Source organism: Oncorhynchus mykiss, chromosome 25, assembly GCF_057628025.1.
Source record: "Oncorhynchus mykiss isolate SJ-2025 chromosome 25, ASM5762802v1, whole genome shotgun sequence".
Lineage (NCBI taxonomy): Eukaryota > Metazoa > Chordata > Actinopteri > Salmoniformes > Salmonidae > Oncorhynchus > Oncorhynchus mykiss.
This window is the reverse complement of record NC_143046.1, coordinates 39580957-39600165: the sequence shown is the minus strand read 5'-3', so window position 1 is coordinate 39600165 and position 19209 is coordinate 39580957. Positions and strand designations below refer to the sequence as shown.

Sequence of the window (19209 nt, the reverse complement as noted above, 5' to 3'; positions counted from 1 at the left end):
CTTGTAAAACGAAAAAGCAGTTAGCTGGCAAAGAGGACAAGCGTTGCCGTGGGCAGAGCAGCAGCAGCGTGATACTCACTTGTCACGACCGGGGCTGAAGGAACACAAAGAGTGTGTGTAGGAGAACGTAAATGGGTGTGTCAAACATGGATGCCAGACAACTGGCAAAGTACGTGCACGGTTAGCAATGTATATAAATGCATGCGAAATAGACGGCTTCAAGGGAGCTGAAGACAACCACGCTGTGCTTCTCATATACAGCTGTATACTAGAGGTTCAAAGGAGGCGTGTCTGTCTGTCCTCACCCGGTTGGTTGTTGAAGTCCAGGATGCGGTGGTGGGACTGCAGCAGGTCAGGGTTGCTGGACGATAGGTTGCTGCTGACAGGCAGCGAGGCCGGAATCTGCTTGGACTGCTTCAGGCCCACGATGCTGTCGTCCTGCGACTGGCCCACGCCCACATCGCTACGGAAACACGGAGGGAGGGAGGGGTTACAAGCAGTTCCACTTTCAGAGGATAGAGGGCAATGTTTGTACAGTAAAGTAGACAGTGTACAAAACATTAAGAATATCCTAATATTGAGTTGTGCACCCCCACCCCTCTGCCCTCAGAACAGCCTCAATTCGTCAGGGCTTGGACTGTACAAGGTGTCGAAAACGTTCCACAGGCAAGCTGGCCCATGTGGACTCCAATGCTTCCCACAAATTGGCAGAAATGTCCTTTGGGTGGTGGACCATTCTTGAGAGACACAGCAGCGCTGCAGTTCTTGAGACAAACCGGTGCACCTGAACACCTACTACCCTACCCTGTTCAAAGGAAGTTAAATCACCCTCTGAATGGCACACATACACACATCCAGGTCTCAAGGCTTAAAACAATCCTTTAACCGGTCTCCATTCATCTACACGGATTGAAGTGGATTTAACAAGTGACATCAATAAGGGATGACGGACGTCACCTGAATTCACCTGGTCAGTCTAAGTCACGGAAAGAGCTCAATACATCTTCAGAAATACAACAAATTAAGACAAACCCGTTTTATTCCACACTCTCCTCTTCTATTTTCTTCAACTCTCCTATTATTATTTTTCCACTCTCCTTTCCTCTCCAAATGTGACGTTACATTTCCCCCTGGGCTCTTACTTGTATGGTTTTGGGGGCAGGATGCTGGTGAGCGTCTTGTCGAAGATCTTCTTGAGCTTGTTCCTTCCTCCCACCGTGTTGGCTTTGGCCTTCTTACTGGCCTTCTCCAGGCCCATCACCTGCATTAAGGAGGAGGCAGGATACCATTAGGTTAGGTTTTAGGAATGTCTTTACTGAGATCAAACCGGGGGACATATTCATTAAGGCACAATGTAGCAAAACGTTTTGCAACGGAAAACGAAAACAAGCATTTGCGATTGGACAATGTCAGGTAGTCCCTTCCTTGTTTCAGTCTTTTTTCTTCCGTTTGGTGCCTAATGAATCCATGCCCGATACCATACACAAAGCATTATGGGTACTGTAGTCCATAACAAACCACCTGCTCAACGTCCACCGCCAGGTCAGGGATGGAGTAGCGCGAGCCCTTCTTGATGTCCCCAATCTTGGGTAGGTGTGCCGGGGCTCCATTCTTGCGGTCCACCTCTGGCAGATCCTCACCCTCTGCCTCGTGGTCGTGCTCCGGCCGGGCTAGTAGCTCCTTGAACACTGGGTGGATGAAAGGGCGGGAAATGGATGAGTATTTCTTACCTGCTCCTCTTCATTACTGTGTGAAACAAGGCTTAGTGATACTGTTACTTATATTATTAGTATTAGTTATTATACTGATCAAAAAATATTAAAAAAACGCAACATTTTCAAAGATGAGTTACAGGAAATCAGTCAATTTAAAGAAATTCATTAGGCCCTAATCTATGGGTTTCACATGACTGGGAATACAGACATGCATCTGTTGGTCACAGATAGCTTAAAAAAAAAGGTAGGAGCGTGGATCAGAAAACCAGTCAGTATCTGGTGTGACCACCATTTGCCTCATGCAACACGACACATCTTCTTCGCATAGAGTTGATCGGGCTGTTGATTGTGGCCTGTGGAATGTTGTCCCACTCCTCTTCAATGGCTGTGCAAAGTTGCTGGATATTGGCAAGAACTGGAACACGCTGTCCATCCAGAGCATCTCAAACATGCTCAATGGGTGACATGTTTGACGAGTATGCAGGCTATGGAAGATCTGGGACATTTTCAGCTTCCAGGTATTGTGTACATATCCTTGCGACATCATTATCATGCTGGAACCTGAGGTGATGGCGTCGTATAAATGGCACGACAATGGGCCTCGGGATCTCGTCACGGTGTCTCTGTGTATTCAAATTCGATAAAATGCAACTGTGTTGGTTGTCCGTAGCTTATGACTACCCATACCATAACCCCACCGCCACCATGGGGGACTCACAATGTTCACAACATTGACATCAGCAAACCACTCGCCCACACGATACCATACACGTACTCTGCGATTGTGAGGCCGGGTGGATGTACTGCCAAATTCTCTAAAAACGACGGAGGCGGCTTACGGTAGAGCAATTAACATTACATTCTCTGGCAACAGCTCTGGTGGAAATTCCTGCAGTCAGCATGCCAATTACACACTCCCTCAAAACTCGAGACATCTGTGGCATTGTGTTGTGTGACAAAAACACATTTTAGAGTTGCTTTTTACTGTCCCCAGCACAAGGCGCACCATGCTGTTTAATCAGCATCTTGTGTCAGGTGAATGGATTATCTTGGAAAATGAGAAATGCTCACTAACAGGGATGTAAACCGATTTGTGCAAAACATTTTGAGGAAAATAAGCTTTTTGTGCGTATCATATTATGAACCATTTGTGATATGGGACCAACACTTTTTTTATTCAGTATAGTATTACATTCATAGTTAGTTTGCCTTCAAAATTCTCACCTAAAAGATTGGTTTTCACAGAAATGGACAAGTGGGTGTTGTTCCTCAGGATCTCATTGGCTTTGGTGAGCTGGACATTTTCAAAGTTCTGCCCATTCACCTCCAGAATCTGTTCAAAGACAAAACAAATATTCCACAACATGACATACAGTAATCCTCCACATCCTCGATCCGTTTAATTCCTGCAGGAGTCAAATCCACAACTCTGGCGTAAGCACCCCATTATGAGCCACGTGAACTATTCTATTACATAACACTGACACTCATCTACCGTATATCCTCCCAGGTGTTGGAAGAATCCCCCCCTTCCCATGTCCTTCTCTCTAACAGCTACACTACTTGTCTATTTCCTCTTAGCTGCTTTATGACCAGTGCTGCCTTGTCATGAGGACTTAGCATTTACACATGAGCGTGCCACCGAGCCACCAGGAAGTGATCTCTGGGTGCACCAGGAAGTGATCTCTGGGTGCACCAGGAAGTGATCTTTGATCTCTCTGTGAGTGAGGGGCCTTCCTCTGCAGTCATTACCACAGTGTTGATGGCGCAAATCAGGTCGTTTCTGGGTCAGCCCTTATTAAAAGAAACACTGGTCGTAAGTTCGGCTAAGCGGTCTCGTTAATGGGCCGATGAAAAGGGTAGTGAGATTGATAAGGATATTTGAGCTCGTTAGAGCAGTGTTTACCAGTCCTGGAGGACCCCAAGGGGTGCACGTTTTGATTTTTGCCCTAGCACTACACAGCTGATCCAAATAATGAATTAATCAGCAAGCTTTGATGATTTGAATCCGCTGTGTAGTGCTAGGGCAAAAAACAAAACGTGCACCCCTTGGGGTCCCTAGGACAGAGTTTGGGAAACGCTGTGCTGAGTCACTCACTGTGTATATGGCAATTACATGAGACGTTTTGACAGGAGAATTGTAAGAGTAAAAATGCTTTGCAGGATGCTATGGTTCATATTTCCTTTGGGAAGCAGCTGCAGGGAAGTGTTTAAGAGTATACCTTTAAGCCACACAGAAAGCACAGTCAAGTAGGGTTTCCATGCTGTCGTCCTGGATTTAACCTAGGCACTTTGGAACCCTTGGGGCAAAGTGGGAAAAATCAGTGCTGAGTAAACTAGTCTAGTGAATGAGCACTCATCCCTTCTACACCGTCATTGCTGTCTGATATGTAAGTGATCTTTCTGGCGCAAAGCAGAGCCATACCATCAATCAGGTGGGTGCTACACATACACATGGTAGTGGAGGGGGGAAGTTTTCCTTACTTTTTTTCTTCTATGTGAAGCATTTTGAACGTGTGAAAAAACGCTACACAAAGAACGTTCTTGTTACTTCACCTGGTCTCCTCGTTTGAGGCCGGCCTCTGCGGCCTTGCTCCCGGGCTCCACGCTGTCGATGAAGATGCGGAAGCCCTTCTCAGAGCCCCCCAGCAGGGTGAAGGCTAGCGGGGCCTCCCTCGACGGCTTGGTCAGTGTCACGAGACGCAGTTTGGCTTTAGCAGCACAGGCAATGTTTAACAGTCTAAGATGGCCGCACATTTTCTGTAAAGAAAATTGAGAATGTTTAGTGTATTGCGCAATTCAGGGTTTGCATCTCAACTTTGTTACAATGTGAAAGGGAGAAAAACAAAATGTATTTTAGCATTTATTTGTGAAACAAGAGGCTAGTGCAAGGCAAATGTTTTGACCATTTGAATGCTTGACTGAATATATAATGAAGGCAAAGGATGGTTGAACTGGATATGAAACATGCTATGCTTAACTGAGACACGGACCTCTCTCTCCAGATTGCTTTCGAACTCTTCAAGAAAGTGAGTCATTGCGGGGTCGCCTTCAAAGTCATTGAAGTGATTGTTCACCCACAGCAAGACTACCCGTGTAACCTGGGGATGTAAAGAAGAAAGTTCATTTTCACTCACGGTAATAAAAAAATAAAATAAAGTGGGTGAGCATGGGCTTGGATTGAACGTTCGCTAGTTCGATGCATTTCCTCACACTTAGGTCTGTGTGTGGGTGCATGTAAGGATGTATTCATCTCTGTAATTCAATCTGTGTGTATGTAAGCATATGTGACTTGTTTCAGGAAACTAGGCGTATGTCGCACATCACTACTTCACAGGAGCAATATTTGAAAGTAAAAAAAAAAAAAAGGTGTTGCCTCAATAACAAACTTGTATTCCATCTATAAATACAAATGAAATTGTTAAAATACAAGCCTGGTTGGTTTAGCGATGGAAAAAGTCAGGAACCTTCCCACTGGTCATGATTGGCTGAGATAATGAATGGGCTAGACAAGCCGGGAGATGAGTTTGGATTGCTCTGCCATGTAGCACGCTTCTGTCTATAACGTGAGCACTTCAGTATGTGTTGACAGTACTTTCTACCTTGCCGTTTTTTAAAGATATAAAGTTAGCCATCAAGAACTACAAAAGTTGTGCTACTTTTTGCAACAAGATTGATGCCCTGAATTTAGCAGGCGCTATCGACCGATCATGAGGAATAAGGGATGGGCTACTTTCTTCACACGCCACAGTCAGTGAGAACCGGAGTGAATTGACACAACGCTGGCCAAACAAGATGTAGCTACAAGTTAAATGGTTCCAGTCCACCGTGAAGCATTCATCCATGTATACGGGTAAGAGTCTAGCTACATTTTACAGATCTAAGCTTCTAATTTAGTCAGAAAGTCATGTTTATTGCAAGTTAAAGCATACTGTTAGTTAGCTAGCAAACGTTGGCTCGCTAGCTAAAGTTACGTGTATGATCCGTGTAGTAATATTATTCGAATCAGAAATCCATTTGAATGGCTAGTTATAGCCTAATGTTAGCTAGTCAACATTGAACCTAGTTTGTTAGCCTTAGCTACCTGCAGATTCACACTACAGCTATGACAATGTTTGTATTGGTAGTAGTAGGAGTTGGGATTATGCCGGTTCATTGTTTAGCTAGCTTGCTACCTAGCTAGCTACATGTCTAAACAAATGACTCCACTTCGGCCGGGTTATCACATGACCCATCAAATTAGCAGGTGTGATTACAGCCATCGATTGCATTTCATGAACATGTGTACATGTCTAGACAATAGTGACCCATCCACTTAGCTAGGTGTGGCTGGGTGGGGTTATATCATTTTGGATCTGGTAAGCGTCATCTAATAACGATAGAATATTTCTAAAATCATTTTTATCTGGACACTTTCTGTTATTGATATTGCAAGTATGCAAGTACTATCACTGTAGCGTTTACACCTTCTGTATTCTGTGCATGTGACAAATAAACTTGTGTTTACCACATGGCCTCATGTGAATCCTTAAAGAGATGGGTGGGACTAAGGCTTAAGAGGGTGTGAACGATACTGAATGGGTATAGACAAAGAAGAACTCTCCGGTAGGTGTACAAAAACATTCAAGGGCCAATTTCTCCAAAGTGGGCTTCAAGTTAATCAACTTTCAAAGCAGAATTACTTTACCATTGTTCTTCAACTGCAGTACATTAAGTACCATTTTCTAACTCCGAGTCTCTACTTTTATTAATTGTAAAAAAAAAAAAAACAGGTGGTGAAAAACAAGTAAGAATGTTGCATGCATGCGCCTGTTAATCTATGTGGTATTAACTATGCGTTAGCTATTACGGATGTTAAGTACTGTCAGGCTTCCATTGCAATGCAATGACTGAAATACTTTACTGAAATGGATAGTAAAGCCTTTGTACTGGAAGCTGACCTTGTCCCTGAGGCTTGGGTCATGGAACCACTCGAGGAGCTTCTTGCCCACGACCATGGGGCTGGAGAGGAAGGTTCTGTAGGTCAGCAGGAAGTCCTCGATGTAGGTGGGGTCCACCACCGAGTGCTCCTCTACCAAGTGCATGGTCAGACGCTCCGTCGTACCCTAAGGGAGAAGGTGTACGAGGAGAAGCATATTCACGTTTGTTTTGAGTCTCAAGGACCATGTCACTGTGAAGACAGCAAAGGCAACTTTCCACATTTATGTGGACAATACTTTTTTCTTCTTCTGTTCTATCCCATTCACAACGATAATAGAGATTAGATCAGAATCCTTCCGGTAACACTGAAAGTTGGATACATAGCATTTAGGACACCCAATATGAACGCGACAAGGGACCTTTTACGAGGCTTTGTTCAAGAATGAAGGACCCCACCTTGATGACGATGTGTCCCTTCCTGGTGCCGGTGCGGTCCAGCTCGCGGTGCTCCTTGACCATGACGATCTCGCCCTCCTCCTCCACCTTCTGCATGTTCTTCTCCACCTGGTTGAGGATGCAGCAGTAGTCCTGCTGCGCTATGCACACAAACTGGAGCAGAGAGAGAGAGAGAGAGAGAGAGGGTAGTAGTTAGCTTGGGGACACAATCCTTTTTAGACCAACATGGCTGAGATCCAATCTATTTTATGATACCATTGACATAAATACAAAATCTCTTGGTAAATTAACCCCAGTGTATTCATTTTGGATTTTTGGCAAACGGTTACAATTATAACTAGATACTTAATTCAAGCAAGTAAATAAGTAAATAAATAACAAGGTAAATAAAGTAAAGTAAAGTCCAGTAAAATCACACAGCTCAATATACCAATCGTCCATCATAAGAGCCAGTCAGAGCGCTGGGCCTTTACCTGACAGTCGTCCACCTTGGTCTTCATTACTCCCTTCATGTATTCCTTCTCCATGGTGGGGGAGACCCCAAAGCTGTTCCCCATACACAGGATCTCAGGCCTGCCCTCGGGGTACGTCACCTCCACCGAGCCATTCAGGATCACTGACCACGAGTCCAGCTGGGGGGACCATAAACACAAACCGTTAACGGTCAGAAGTACTCCGTGATCATTCAGTGGATATCAATGGGTTTAATATCAGGCTAGGATCAATGTTGAAGGAAATGATCACCACAACGATCCTTGAAACACATTGTTTAATCACAATTAGCGATTAGTTAGCAGGTTAGCCATGTCTGATTGAGGAGTGGACCAATGTATCACGCTAAATTGAACAAAAATTATGAGCATCACATTCTTTGACAGGTAGATATCTTTAATGATTGGTCACAAATGTTTCAATAGTATAAAAAACAGCCCAGTTTTAACGCCACAATAACTGGAAGCTTACCCTTTTATTACGATAGTAAAAGATTTTATAGCAAGAGATCAATTTCTCACTCAATTTCTTCCCTAGCGCATCATCAACAATATATATAAATCCGACACTGCACTAAGGCAGTATTGTGGACATATTGCTAACACACATCAGCTCAATGGGATGTTATTTTACATTGACTGGACTAACATTGAAGTGAACTGCCCTTAAGGGTAATGGCTTTTCACTATTGTTTGGATGCAAAACCAGACCAAAATGGTTTCATTCAAGAGAAAGTAGATAAGTGATCTTTCTTCTGGTCCCCTTAGGCAATCTTATGATCCCAAGATGCTTGGAGATGGCAGTCATTCATGTTCAATAGGGGGAAAAAAACCATCAGAAACCTTCATTGGTAATGGCAAGGGCAAAGTGCATGTGCAGGCCATAGACGTGCAAACCCAGACACATTCCAGGCACACACAATATAGACATAAGAGAGTCACTTAGGACACACATCCCCCTCCACACACACACACCTCTTCCCCGTCGTTGAGGACGATGGTGCCGGCCCGCTCGACCACGGCAAAGACCATGACGGCACACAGCTCCCTCCTCACCGACATGGTCATGTTGGCAAACGCTGGCAGCTGATGCATGAACTCCAGTAATTGCTCTGTGGAAAGGTTGGAGGGGGGGGGTTAGGAAGGTCTTGACACACACACAGACAGAGAGAGACACAGACAGAGACAGAGACCGAGAGAGAGAGAGAGAGAGAGAGCGAGAGCATAGGAGGACTTGGCAGTGCTTCACTCTTCCTTCACCTTCTCTGTGGCTTTGGACAAAAAAAGGGCACAGCTAGCGTGAGAGAAAGTTAATTAAATTCAACCCCACAATAGTGATGAGTGCCCAACAGCGGGAGGATTATCTTAAGTACACTAAGGCAAACTATCAATTTCATTTTAACCGAGAAATTTTTTTAAAACAACTGCGCGACCTTCTGCGTGTAAACATTTTGTGATCATTGTTAGATAGATACATAGGTTGATAGTCAGCCAGTTCCAAAACAAAATTCTCTTCCACAGTTTGTCAACCTTCATTCACATATGGGGCTTTCAGCTCAGCTGTATAGGTCCTTGCCTATCCTGTTTCCTGGGCCATGCAACTTTTGGGGGGCTCCTTGAAATAGCTTGCTGTGGAGTTTTGGGGGGGGGGGGGATTTTGGACCAGCAAAGTGACTCCATCCCCTTCCAAGGCACCTAAAGCAAGTCTGGGGTGCGGGGCTGACCTGTGTGGTTGGCATGGCAAACAGTGCCATGTGGGAAGCCTGCGGAAGCACTGAAACTTTAATGTGCCGGGAGAGGAGAGGCGAGGATGTACGGCGTTGACCTAAAAAAGCCTGCCGGCACAGAGAGCGGGGAGGGGCGGCGGGGAAGTGGGGGGGGATTTTCTCTTTTTGCATCCACTATATCATCCACACACCACATCGAAGTTTCAAATGGGAGTAAATGTGAACTAGTCTCTTTTTTTTGGATCGCTATCACTGTATTGCTGCTAACAGGCCTATGATATCACAGGCTGTTGTGTGGCACAGACAGAATATCACTCTGGGCTAAAATAAATTCACCTAATGAAAGCAGTAGAGCACGAAGGCCTAGAGTCGGGCACATCATTAACAGTAGCCAGCTAATACAGACGGGCGGGGGTTGAGATACACTAAGGGCGTGGCACTGGGAGAAGGGGGGGTGGGGGAGGGGGTAGGCTGTGGATCGTTTATTTAAAAATTGCAAATGCTTGATTAAACTCTGATGAGCCTACAATGGGAACTCGGGGTATGATTTCCCCTTTGTGAACAAAGCCAAAGCTAATTGGTTCCCATTGCTTTTCCAAATGTGTTGCCAAAAAAATTAGCGAGCACTTACAAGATGTTTTAGCAGTGGTACTGTAATCAAACAATGGAATAAGCATATTAACAGTTGTTTCTAGATTTAGCGTGAGGGTTCAATCGTAGTGCGGAATAGTCGTAGGGTTCCCCTTTCTGTTCCAACATGATCAATTAAAACCAATAGGAGCCAAACTGAGGCAAGGAGCAACATAGCAAAGCAGGGAAGGGAAGGGAGAGGGAGGCACTCTGCCTAGTGACTACTTAACAGTAGGGAAACACTGGCACGCTACCAGGTAAATAGATTTTGGCTCCCAGAATGTTGTGAGAAAGTTCCTTTACAGACAATCAAAAGGGGGGGGGGGGGGGGGCCTTGAGGGAATGTTAGAGGAGAATTCTGTGTGCTCACACGGACTGACCTATGTCGTCATCGGTGCGGTCCATGGGGTCCTTCTCGAGGCAGTCCCGCACGACGTCGCGGCTCATGAGGGGGTCCGACGCTCGCTCCATGTCCTCCTCGTCGTCGTCCTCCTCTGAGTCGACGGCGGTCTCGGGCAGGCCGCTGAGGTCCATGTCGCCCGGCTCGTTCTCCGTGGCCTGGGGGACAAAGGAACGACAATATGACGCAACAGGTGTCTCCGTCTTAACACCAACCATCAAGCTTAACCAGTGAGTTTTAGTAACATGAGTGGAGGAAAAGGGTCGCTGGTCTGTGCTAAGCATTTGTCTGCTCCATCCCATCTACTCCATGTAGGAACAGCTGCAAACTGGTGGGCGGAGATTATCGGATGGCAAATATAAAAATCTGGGTTTTGATGCAATAACTTCACATAACGGCGGGCAATTTTTTGTTTTTTAAATAAAAAGTATGCTTATAAGCAGAACCTGCATCAACCCAACGCATCAAAAGCGACAACCATGTCAGTGGTAACACAGTACAACCAAGAAAAGACACCACCAATCGTATTTTCAACATCTAGCCCGTTCAGTAAGAGGTGCGTGTGAGAGACACTGCATCATCAAACACCCCCCACTATGCATAAAACACCCAGCTAATTATCTCACAACTCTTTCTCTCGCTCTCCCACTCCAGCTTGCACTTAGAGCCTGACAACCTCTTTGAAAGAGTGAGATAAAATATGGAGGAAAGAGAGGAAAAACTAACGAGAGGGAGCGAAAGTGATGCAATTGACAATATCACAGAGATATTAATAGAAACCGTGGCGCTGCGCATCCATCAAGGCTTCTCACACACTATAAATACCGCTGAGAGGCCGTATTGCGTGTTTTGCGCTCTCAACACGAGCCCCGCCTAGAGAACGAAAACCACGCATGAAACACAGGGAGATGAAAACTGAAAACAATCCTGGCCCAGATGTGTCGAGTGCGAACCAACTCCTCTTACCTGAATGCGGTCTCTAAACTCCTGCCTTTTTCAAAGCGAGAGCTAGAAACAACGTCGCCTTCGTAAATTGCCTGCAGGAGCCTAGTCCGAGACGCATCTTTACCGCCCGGGCTGTCAGTTGTGTTTACATTGTTCCGAAATTGAAAGAGTCCCCGTCTTTCACAGAACGTAGCCCAGAATGTCATTCCTCCTTAACCACCATGTGCAAACGTCTCATTAATGATTCAGGGTGCAATCTGTGTAGCCACTCGGGCGTCATGAGGTCAGCCATGTGGGCGGGGCAGGGGCCTGATGGGGCGAGAGAGTAAAGGGGGTGTGGTTCTTCCCTTGGGGAAGGGGTTGGTAGAGTGTGGATTTGTGGAAGGAGTGAAACCGTGAAAAATCTGAAGATCGAGGTGCGTCGGTTTTCCACGCGACAGGGAATAACCGAGGTGCTGAGATGGAGATTCCTAGAAAATTGTTTTGAAGTCATCTGGAAATCTCGGCAGCAGTGAAAGCAGAAAACAGCTATCCGTCTTCACCTTGATGTGAAAGTCAATGTCTATGGATGCTGAAACCCGGTAGAAAACAGCTTACATTCCACAGTAATAAAACATTGTTGGCATGCTCCAAACCTCAGAAGGACACTGTCCTAAAATAGCAGAGATATGAGTCACTGGACATCTTCATTGACCCCATTACTTGTCTACAGTAAGATCTAGGCTAGTCCTCACACAGTAGCTTTCATTGATTAAATATTGTTGTATGTCAATTCAATATTAGCCACCCACCTCGGTTTATGAATCAGGCTTATGACAGACTAAATGCTCATGAGTTGTGTGCTGATCATAATTGAGAAGTGTGTTCGCCAGGGAGATTGCGACACCTTCGGATCTGATTCGGCACAACATTTCCAATGAGCTACACAATGTTCGCAACCCACTGGGAACCCTGAACCCTTAAAAACCAAATCAAAAATGTCAAATGTGACCTCGAAATACAGAGAAACTCTGAACCCCTCTGTGTGTGAGTGTGTGCGCATGTACATACATGCGTGTGTATGTGATGTATGATCCATAAATGTGTGGTGAGCGAAAAAAAGAAAGGGGGGCGGGGGGGGGGGGGGGGGGGGGTAGTAGTTAATATTTCAACAGGGCTATTCTTGGATCAATGCTTTCAAGTGTCCTTCTGAAGAACCAATTTCATGATTTATTCAGACACAAAACAGTTGGCCATGTTTGCAAGGCAGTGACAGAGGATGCAGCTCTATTCTTCTCTCTGGGAGAAAGACGATGGCGCACTCCAGCGGACACGGCTCGTGGATGAGAGGAACGGGCAGCATCGCCAAAAAGCTTCACCCTAGTAGACATCTGTCAAGAATACTCAGAAATCTGAACAGTTGTCTTATTGTAGACATAAAGTCTTACTAATAAGACAATATTGCCCTTTGACCATGTAAAATACCGGACTTGGTCTCACCACTATTAAGGAGATTGAAGCAACAAACAGGTCACAGGTCTGCAGCCGCGGAAACAAATCTAATTGGAGTCCCGTGATGTCGTTATACACTGACTAAATGTTCCTGTGTCTTTACCCTGGATCTACCCTCCTTCACTCTATCCTCCAGCCCTGATGTGGACAGCCATCAACCCAAAACACATGCTTGTCCAGGGAGGAACTACCATCATGTCATCCATCTTCTCTACGCGTTGAAGACGGTAAATCTAACCTCCTCAGACGAAGTGATAGGTGGGTCGGGGTCATCTCCATTCGTGAGAGAGCAGGGCGGAGTAGAAATGGGGAGGGACAGAGAGAGAGAGAGAGAGAAATAGAGGGATGAGAAGCTATGGACAGATAGGTCATTAATGAGAGAGGCGGACTGGCGAAGGAAAGGTGTTATGGAGGGAAAGAGGAAAGGGAGCGGACAGTAGACAACGGGGCTTTCATGGAGACGCTACAGCAGACCTGTTAATGAGGACCGAGCAGATGGCCCTAAGACTGGATGAGGGCCTGGGCACAACCGGCCCCCGAACGCTCCACACGCACGCACACACTTGCAGTATGTACTGTACACAGATAGTGCACTCACATAGATACACACACACACACAGCAGATGACGACGTAGGGAGCCAATGGGGTGCCTGTGTGTGGTAAGAGGATTAGGTGCGATTGGCTTTGGGGGCCCGACTACAGTCACGAGATGGTGGAGTGGGAGGGGCCTGTTCTGTTCTATGGGCGTTTAGATGGTGTTGGGGGGACGTTGTTGGGAGGTTATGGGGACATTTGAGGGAGGCCTGCTTGGTTGGTTGCTACTTCCAGAGTGGGGGGGTTTGGAAGGGGGACTGCTCTATTGACATTTAGAGGACGTTGTACGGATGTTGTAAGATTAGGGAGGTAAGGCAATAAATAGGCCATAGTGGCGAAATAATTACAATTTAGCATTAACACTGGAGTGATAGATGTGCAAATGATGATGTGCAAGTAGAGATACTGGGGTGCAAAAGAGCAAAAATAAATAACTATATTTACAGGTGGGCTATTTACAGATGGGCTGTGTACAGATGGGCTGTGTACAGATGGGCTGTGTACAGGTGCAGTAATCAGTAAGCTGCTCTGAAAGCTAATTCTGAAAGTTAGTGAGGGAGATAAGTCTCCAGCTTCAGTAATTTTAAATTTGTTCCAGTCTTGGCAGCAGAGAACTGGAAGGAAAGGCGGCCAAAGTAGGAGTTGACTTTGGAGATGACCAGTGAAATATACCTGCTGGAGAGTGTGCAGCTGGGTGCTGCTATGGTGACCAGTGAGCTGAGATAAGGTGGGGCGTTACCTAGCAAAGAGTTATAGACGACCTGGAGCCAGTGGGTTTGGCGACGAATATTAAGCGAGGGCCAGCCAACGAGAGCATAAAGGTCGCAGTGGTGGGCCTTGGTGACAAAACGGATGGCACTGTGATAGACTACATCCAATTTGCTGAGTAGAGTGTCGGAGGCTATTTTGTAAATTACATCACCGAAGTCGAGGATCGATAGGATAGTCAGTTATATGAGGGTATGTTTAGCAGCATGAGTGAAGGAGGCTTTGTTGCGAAATAGGAAGCTGATTCTATATTTAATTTTGGATTGGAGATGCTTAATGTGAGTCTGGAAGGAGAGTTTACAGTCTAACCAGACACCTAGGTATTTGTAGTTGTCCACATATTCTAAGTCAGAACCGTCCAGAGTAGTGATGCTAGTCGGGCGGGCGGGTGCGGGCGCGGGCAGCAATCGGTGGAAGAGCATGCATTTAGTTTTACTTGTATTTAAGAGCAGCTGGGGGAGGGGGGGGGGGGGGGGGGGGGGGGGCTGTGCTTACCTGGTATATGTCTGACAGGCTGCTGCTTCCAGAGTCGCTGGTGATACTACATCCTGAGTGGCTGGAAGAAACGTGGGTCACCTGTGGGTGCAGGCCGTCGGCCAGGTGGAGTCGACTGAAGTCCGCGGGGAGCTGCACACACACACACACAATCACACACAAACAGACGGTCAGTTTCACCAGTCGCAAACCCACTCACACCACCGACGCACGGCTGTCAGGCGTTTAAAAGGCACTTGGCTACATGGTGGGTGCAACACTTATTTAGCCCTTACCAACACATTGCAATCGAAAAACTGTACAGTCTGCATTAGAAGTTAGTGCGGCAGGGCACGAGGGGAGTTGGTAGGGGAATGCGTGGGAGCAGAGTTCCCAAAGCGAAAATGTAGAAATGATTTGACATGTTGAAATCATTTTTGGAGCCGAATGCCCTTTGAATTGACAGCGAGCGAACGAGTTCCGAGTTCCCAGAGTGATTTTTTTTTTTGATTCTCGGTGTAACTGATTAATCTTCTTTAGTTCATGATGTCCCTCTACATTCGTTTAATTTAACCCATCTCCTTCTCCTGTGACTACACAGCAGTCTTAATAGAGCATATTAATATTAATGAAGCCTGTGAGTTAACGCTGAACTTCTTCCAAGTGACTCATAATCAAACGAGCCGCCATTAATAACATTTCCCACTTTCATGGTATCCGTGGGGAACATTTATGGAGTTTAACGTGTATTTATCTAACATAATAGACCATTGATTTTAAAATGCGTCTCGAAATGTTACTGTGATAGTGTAATTTACTCAACACTATTAAGCGCAAGATCTGTTGTCAATTCAATTTGAAAGTGTAGCGTTTGGTATGGGCAAACTTTGCAGTTCGGTTTGGTGTCCATATTTGCTGAGCTCATCTTACGCGTGCGTATACAAAGTAGCCATAGGCCAAGCAGCGAGGGTAGTTGGGTACTGCGTCTTGCTTGCTGGTGTGACCGACTGGGATTCAAACCTGGTTGTCCAACACGTCACAAGATTGTGCTAGCCCGTTGAGCTAAAGCCTTGACAAGACTTCAGTACCAATGGCAACAAGCATGTACAATGTACCTGGCTCCCAGAAACATTTTGTGGTGTTAGTTACACACAGACTCACGATGAGGCAGTGAATTTAACATTGAGGCTTCAAGTAGCCCATCATTCTGTGTTTAATATCGAAGAGTGCCTACTAGATCCAGTTAAAATGAATATGACCCAATTTCCAAAGCTATATGGAGATGGCAGAGACGCACCACCACCAGAATTCCCAGGGCAGAATTAGCATTCAAGCTAATGGAAGAAAATGGTGCGAAATCTCAAAAGGGCTAGATAGAATAACAACAACAACAACAACAACTGCTATTAGCATTCTGGAGCATGAATCCACACAAATATCTATCCGGACGGAACCAAGTCTATGTTAGGAGTAGAAAAATCATTAAACGTTTCAAAAGGAGATATGGGCTACAGAATTCCAAGAGATATAGTTAAATATGAATATTTGAGAGTTGTAATGTTTTATTTATCTATTTATTACCATTCTCAAAGCTTTAAGGAAGGCACTTGCTCCTTAAATCCAACCCCTGGCAGCGACAGGGCATGAATATTTAAATCTTCACACCTAAAAGCACAGCGCATGTGATTAAAATGCTTCAAAATCAGGGCGTCACTGCCGGAAAAAGAAAATGTGAAAAGCAGAACATTGGCAGCGCTTCAGCTAAGAAATTTGAATACAAACTAGAACAGGAAAATAGTACTGATCCAGATATTAGACCTATACACCTAACCATGCTATTCAGAACCACCAAATACACGCGCGCAGGTACAAATCTGTGTCGGGATAGAGAGTGAGGCTGACGAGGAGCGTTACTAACGTTGGTTTGAATGACTTAATCAACAGCTTTTAAAAAGGGTGGGAACAGTGACGACTGTTCTGCTCCTGGAATTAACACTTCCAAAATCTCCATATTCTATGGTGAATGTCTTTGGTTAAGAAGTCACTCCTCAATATTCTTCACTTCCATTAGGCTATATACATTTTTTTTGGAGAGGATCCACCACAGAACTGTAGTAGATACTAAACCATGTCACGGAATTGAAAAAGAGTTGGTGAAGAACACCAATGACTTGTAAAGTCACACTTTGAAACATTAATTAACTTGGGGCAACTAATCATGCTGTGAAGTGTGTGTGTGTGTGTGTGTGTGTGTGTGTGTGTGTGTGTGTGTGTGTGTGTGTGTGTGTGTGTGTGTGTGTGTGTGTGTGTACCACAGAGCAAAAAAGCTAGCCCACACCCCAATACATTCACACCCCAATACAACTGTGAATGTGATGTCATTACAGCGTATCAAAGACGGCAATCACATTTCATTAACCGGCTCGGTGCACAGAACCAAATGGTTCATCAGGGGGGCTAGAGCCAGGACCAGGACACAAGCCCCCCAGGCTGGTAGAGCCCCTCTCCCCCATCTCCTCATCTGAACCCCCTCCAGCAGAGTGGGCAGAGATTATTAGTGGACCCTGAATTGTGTTACAATTCTAAAGATTTTATACATTTGCAGTCTGCATTGAACAAACTGAATGACATTCCTTGGCACTATATATTAAGTGGAAATGTTACCGTCTTATATGACTGGACACCAAATTGTGTTCCAAATGGTACACATTGACTACAATTGCAGACTGTGTTGAAGTCCACATTGAACAGCATTGGCATTCAATGGCACTATATAGAACAAGAGGCAAATGTACTTTTGTATTTTTGTATTGTATTCTTTCGTTTCAAGAAAACATTGGTCGCAAAAATCAATGCTGCCTATAAGCTAGTCTGAGATGGCCTGCATTTTAAATGTTTGGTGGAGCAGATTGCGGATTCCATCATGACGTAGAAGTGCATGGCATGGTGGACAAACAGAAAACAACCCTGAACATGAAGCAATGGGAGGTTTATCAAAAACCAAATGGGCGACCAGAGGTTGGGAGTAGTACACACATGGTCGATATCCACATGTCAATAGCAATATCCAGGCTGTTTCCCCCCCCCCCACCCTAAAGCAACTGGCTAGACACCCCCCCCCCCCCCCACTAATCGCTATTCATTTGTGCATGTGTCATTACTGAGAGCATTTCTCAAACTCTCTACGAATGTGCGCAAATCATTATGATGCAACATCGAGGTCAAAAACAAATACATCCAAAGCGCACAATTTGCCTAATCCGAGCCGTAGCCACAAATATTGACAAATCAACTGGTCATGATGGGATTAGAACAGTAGCATCCTCTAACGCTCGAGCCCACAACACCACATTCCCAACTGTGCCGTCCATGGTGAGCAGATGTGGCGCTCCTATAATTACACTGTAGACCTAATGACCTAGATTGCCGCACTGGCGGCAGCCCCGTGGATGTGGATGGAAGGGCTGGCCAGGGCTCAACCTCCTTTATGGGGATTCGGTATACAGTGAAGGGTGAAACTAGGTCTGTGACTGACTTGGATGACCTAGATTGGAGGCAATTCCTTCTACCTGGAGAATTAATAGAGAGACTTAACTAAGGTAGATGGGGGAAAATTGAGGTTTGGAGAGAAGGTGGGGAAAATGCCGATGTTGGCAGACCAGATATGGCAGGCGCTATTCCCAGAGGAGTCCCCCCCCCCCCCCCCCAGACGGTGGGGGCTTCTCGTGTTCCTGAGCCAGGTGGATCAAGAGATTAAAGCCGGTTTGGGGCTGGGTGTCTGATTAAACAGGCCTGATATTCGCCCTTCCTGTGATACCACTCTACCAAACCCAGCCAGAGCACATACTCACACACACAACATGGCAAAGAGATGGGAGAGAGCACGTGACAGAAAACACACTTACCAACCAACACGGCATCCATTATAATATAACTTTGCTGCTGACAATCACCTAATACTCATATTGTAATATAATTATAAAACAAATGGTGCATTGTCCAATGCCTTTAAATGGACAGTAATTATATATCATAAGAAGGGAGCGAAAGAGATACACACAAGGGTCAACAAATAGATGCGCTAACTCATAACAGCCATGCTACTATGACAACCACCTACCCTCACTAAATAGGCTTACAATTTCCCCATATTAGTCACAGGCATGATGCCACTACCACAGAAATATGATACTCTTCTTTGATTGCCGTCTCCCACCGTATTCGCTTATAAATATTTGCATACTTCTCACTTGCTGAGGAGGAAGAGCGAGAGAGAGAGAGAAAGAAAGAGAGTAGGCTAAATCTGTGTGCTACATAGACGTACATTTACCCTCCACAATCCGTCTACCGCTGTGATTTACAGCTATAGGCACGAAGCTTCGGAGGGTTGAGCGATGCCAGCGGTCGCTGACAGCCAGTCAATTCATTTACAGCTCATATGCAGACCACTCAGTAGCCTACAAATGTCTGCATGATCGCTGTCTGGCTGTCACTATTAGCACCATGGACAGCAGCCCACACAAGGCTGCCTCCATCAAACCGCACGCCTCAACACAACCCTTGCAAAAAAATATGATCTACGACACCTGTATTGCAT

General features: G+C 45.5%; 1 protein-coding gene across 50 annotated transcripts in view; it reads right to left on the bottom strand.

Annotated features, from left to right (window-relative positions):
- Positions 1-19209, bottom strand: part of LOC110504162 (rap guanine nucleotide exchange factor 2) — a 134665-nt gene that overhangs the window by 17949 nt on the left and 97507 nt on the right. For 15 of the 50 annotated variants that reach the window (XM_036970355.2, XM_090219785.1, XM_090219776.1 and 12 more), the window contains 12 exons: positions 14634-14765; positions 10320-10497; positions 8558-8694; positions 7565-7723; positions 7092-7244; positions 6656-6820; positions 4709-4816; positions 4272-4475; positions 2940-3048; positions 1522-1688; positions 1143-1261; positions 306-463 (listed from right to left, as the gene is read on the bottom strand). In XM_036970355.2, the coding sequence (XP_036826250.1) occupies positions 306-463; positions 1143-1261; positions 1522-1688; positions 2940-3048; positions 4272-4475; positions 4709-4816; positions 6656-6820; positions 7092-7244; positions 7565-7723; positions 8558-8694; positions 10320-10497; positions 14634-14765 (1789 nt within the window). Of the gene's footprint in view, positions 1-79; positions 95-305; positions 464-1142; positions 1262-1521; positions 1689-2939; positions 3049-4271; positions 4476-4696; positions 4817-6655; positions 6821-7091; positions 7245-7564; positions 7724-8557; positions 8695-10319; positions 10498-14633; positions 14766-19209 lie in introns of all 50 variants that reach the window. The other 35 variants (XM_036970353.2, XM_090219782.1, XM_090219783.1 and 32 more) reach the window with 7 other exon arrangements.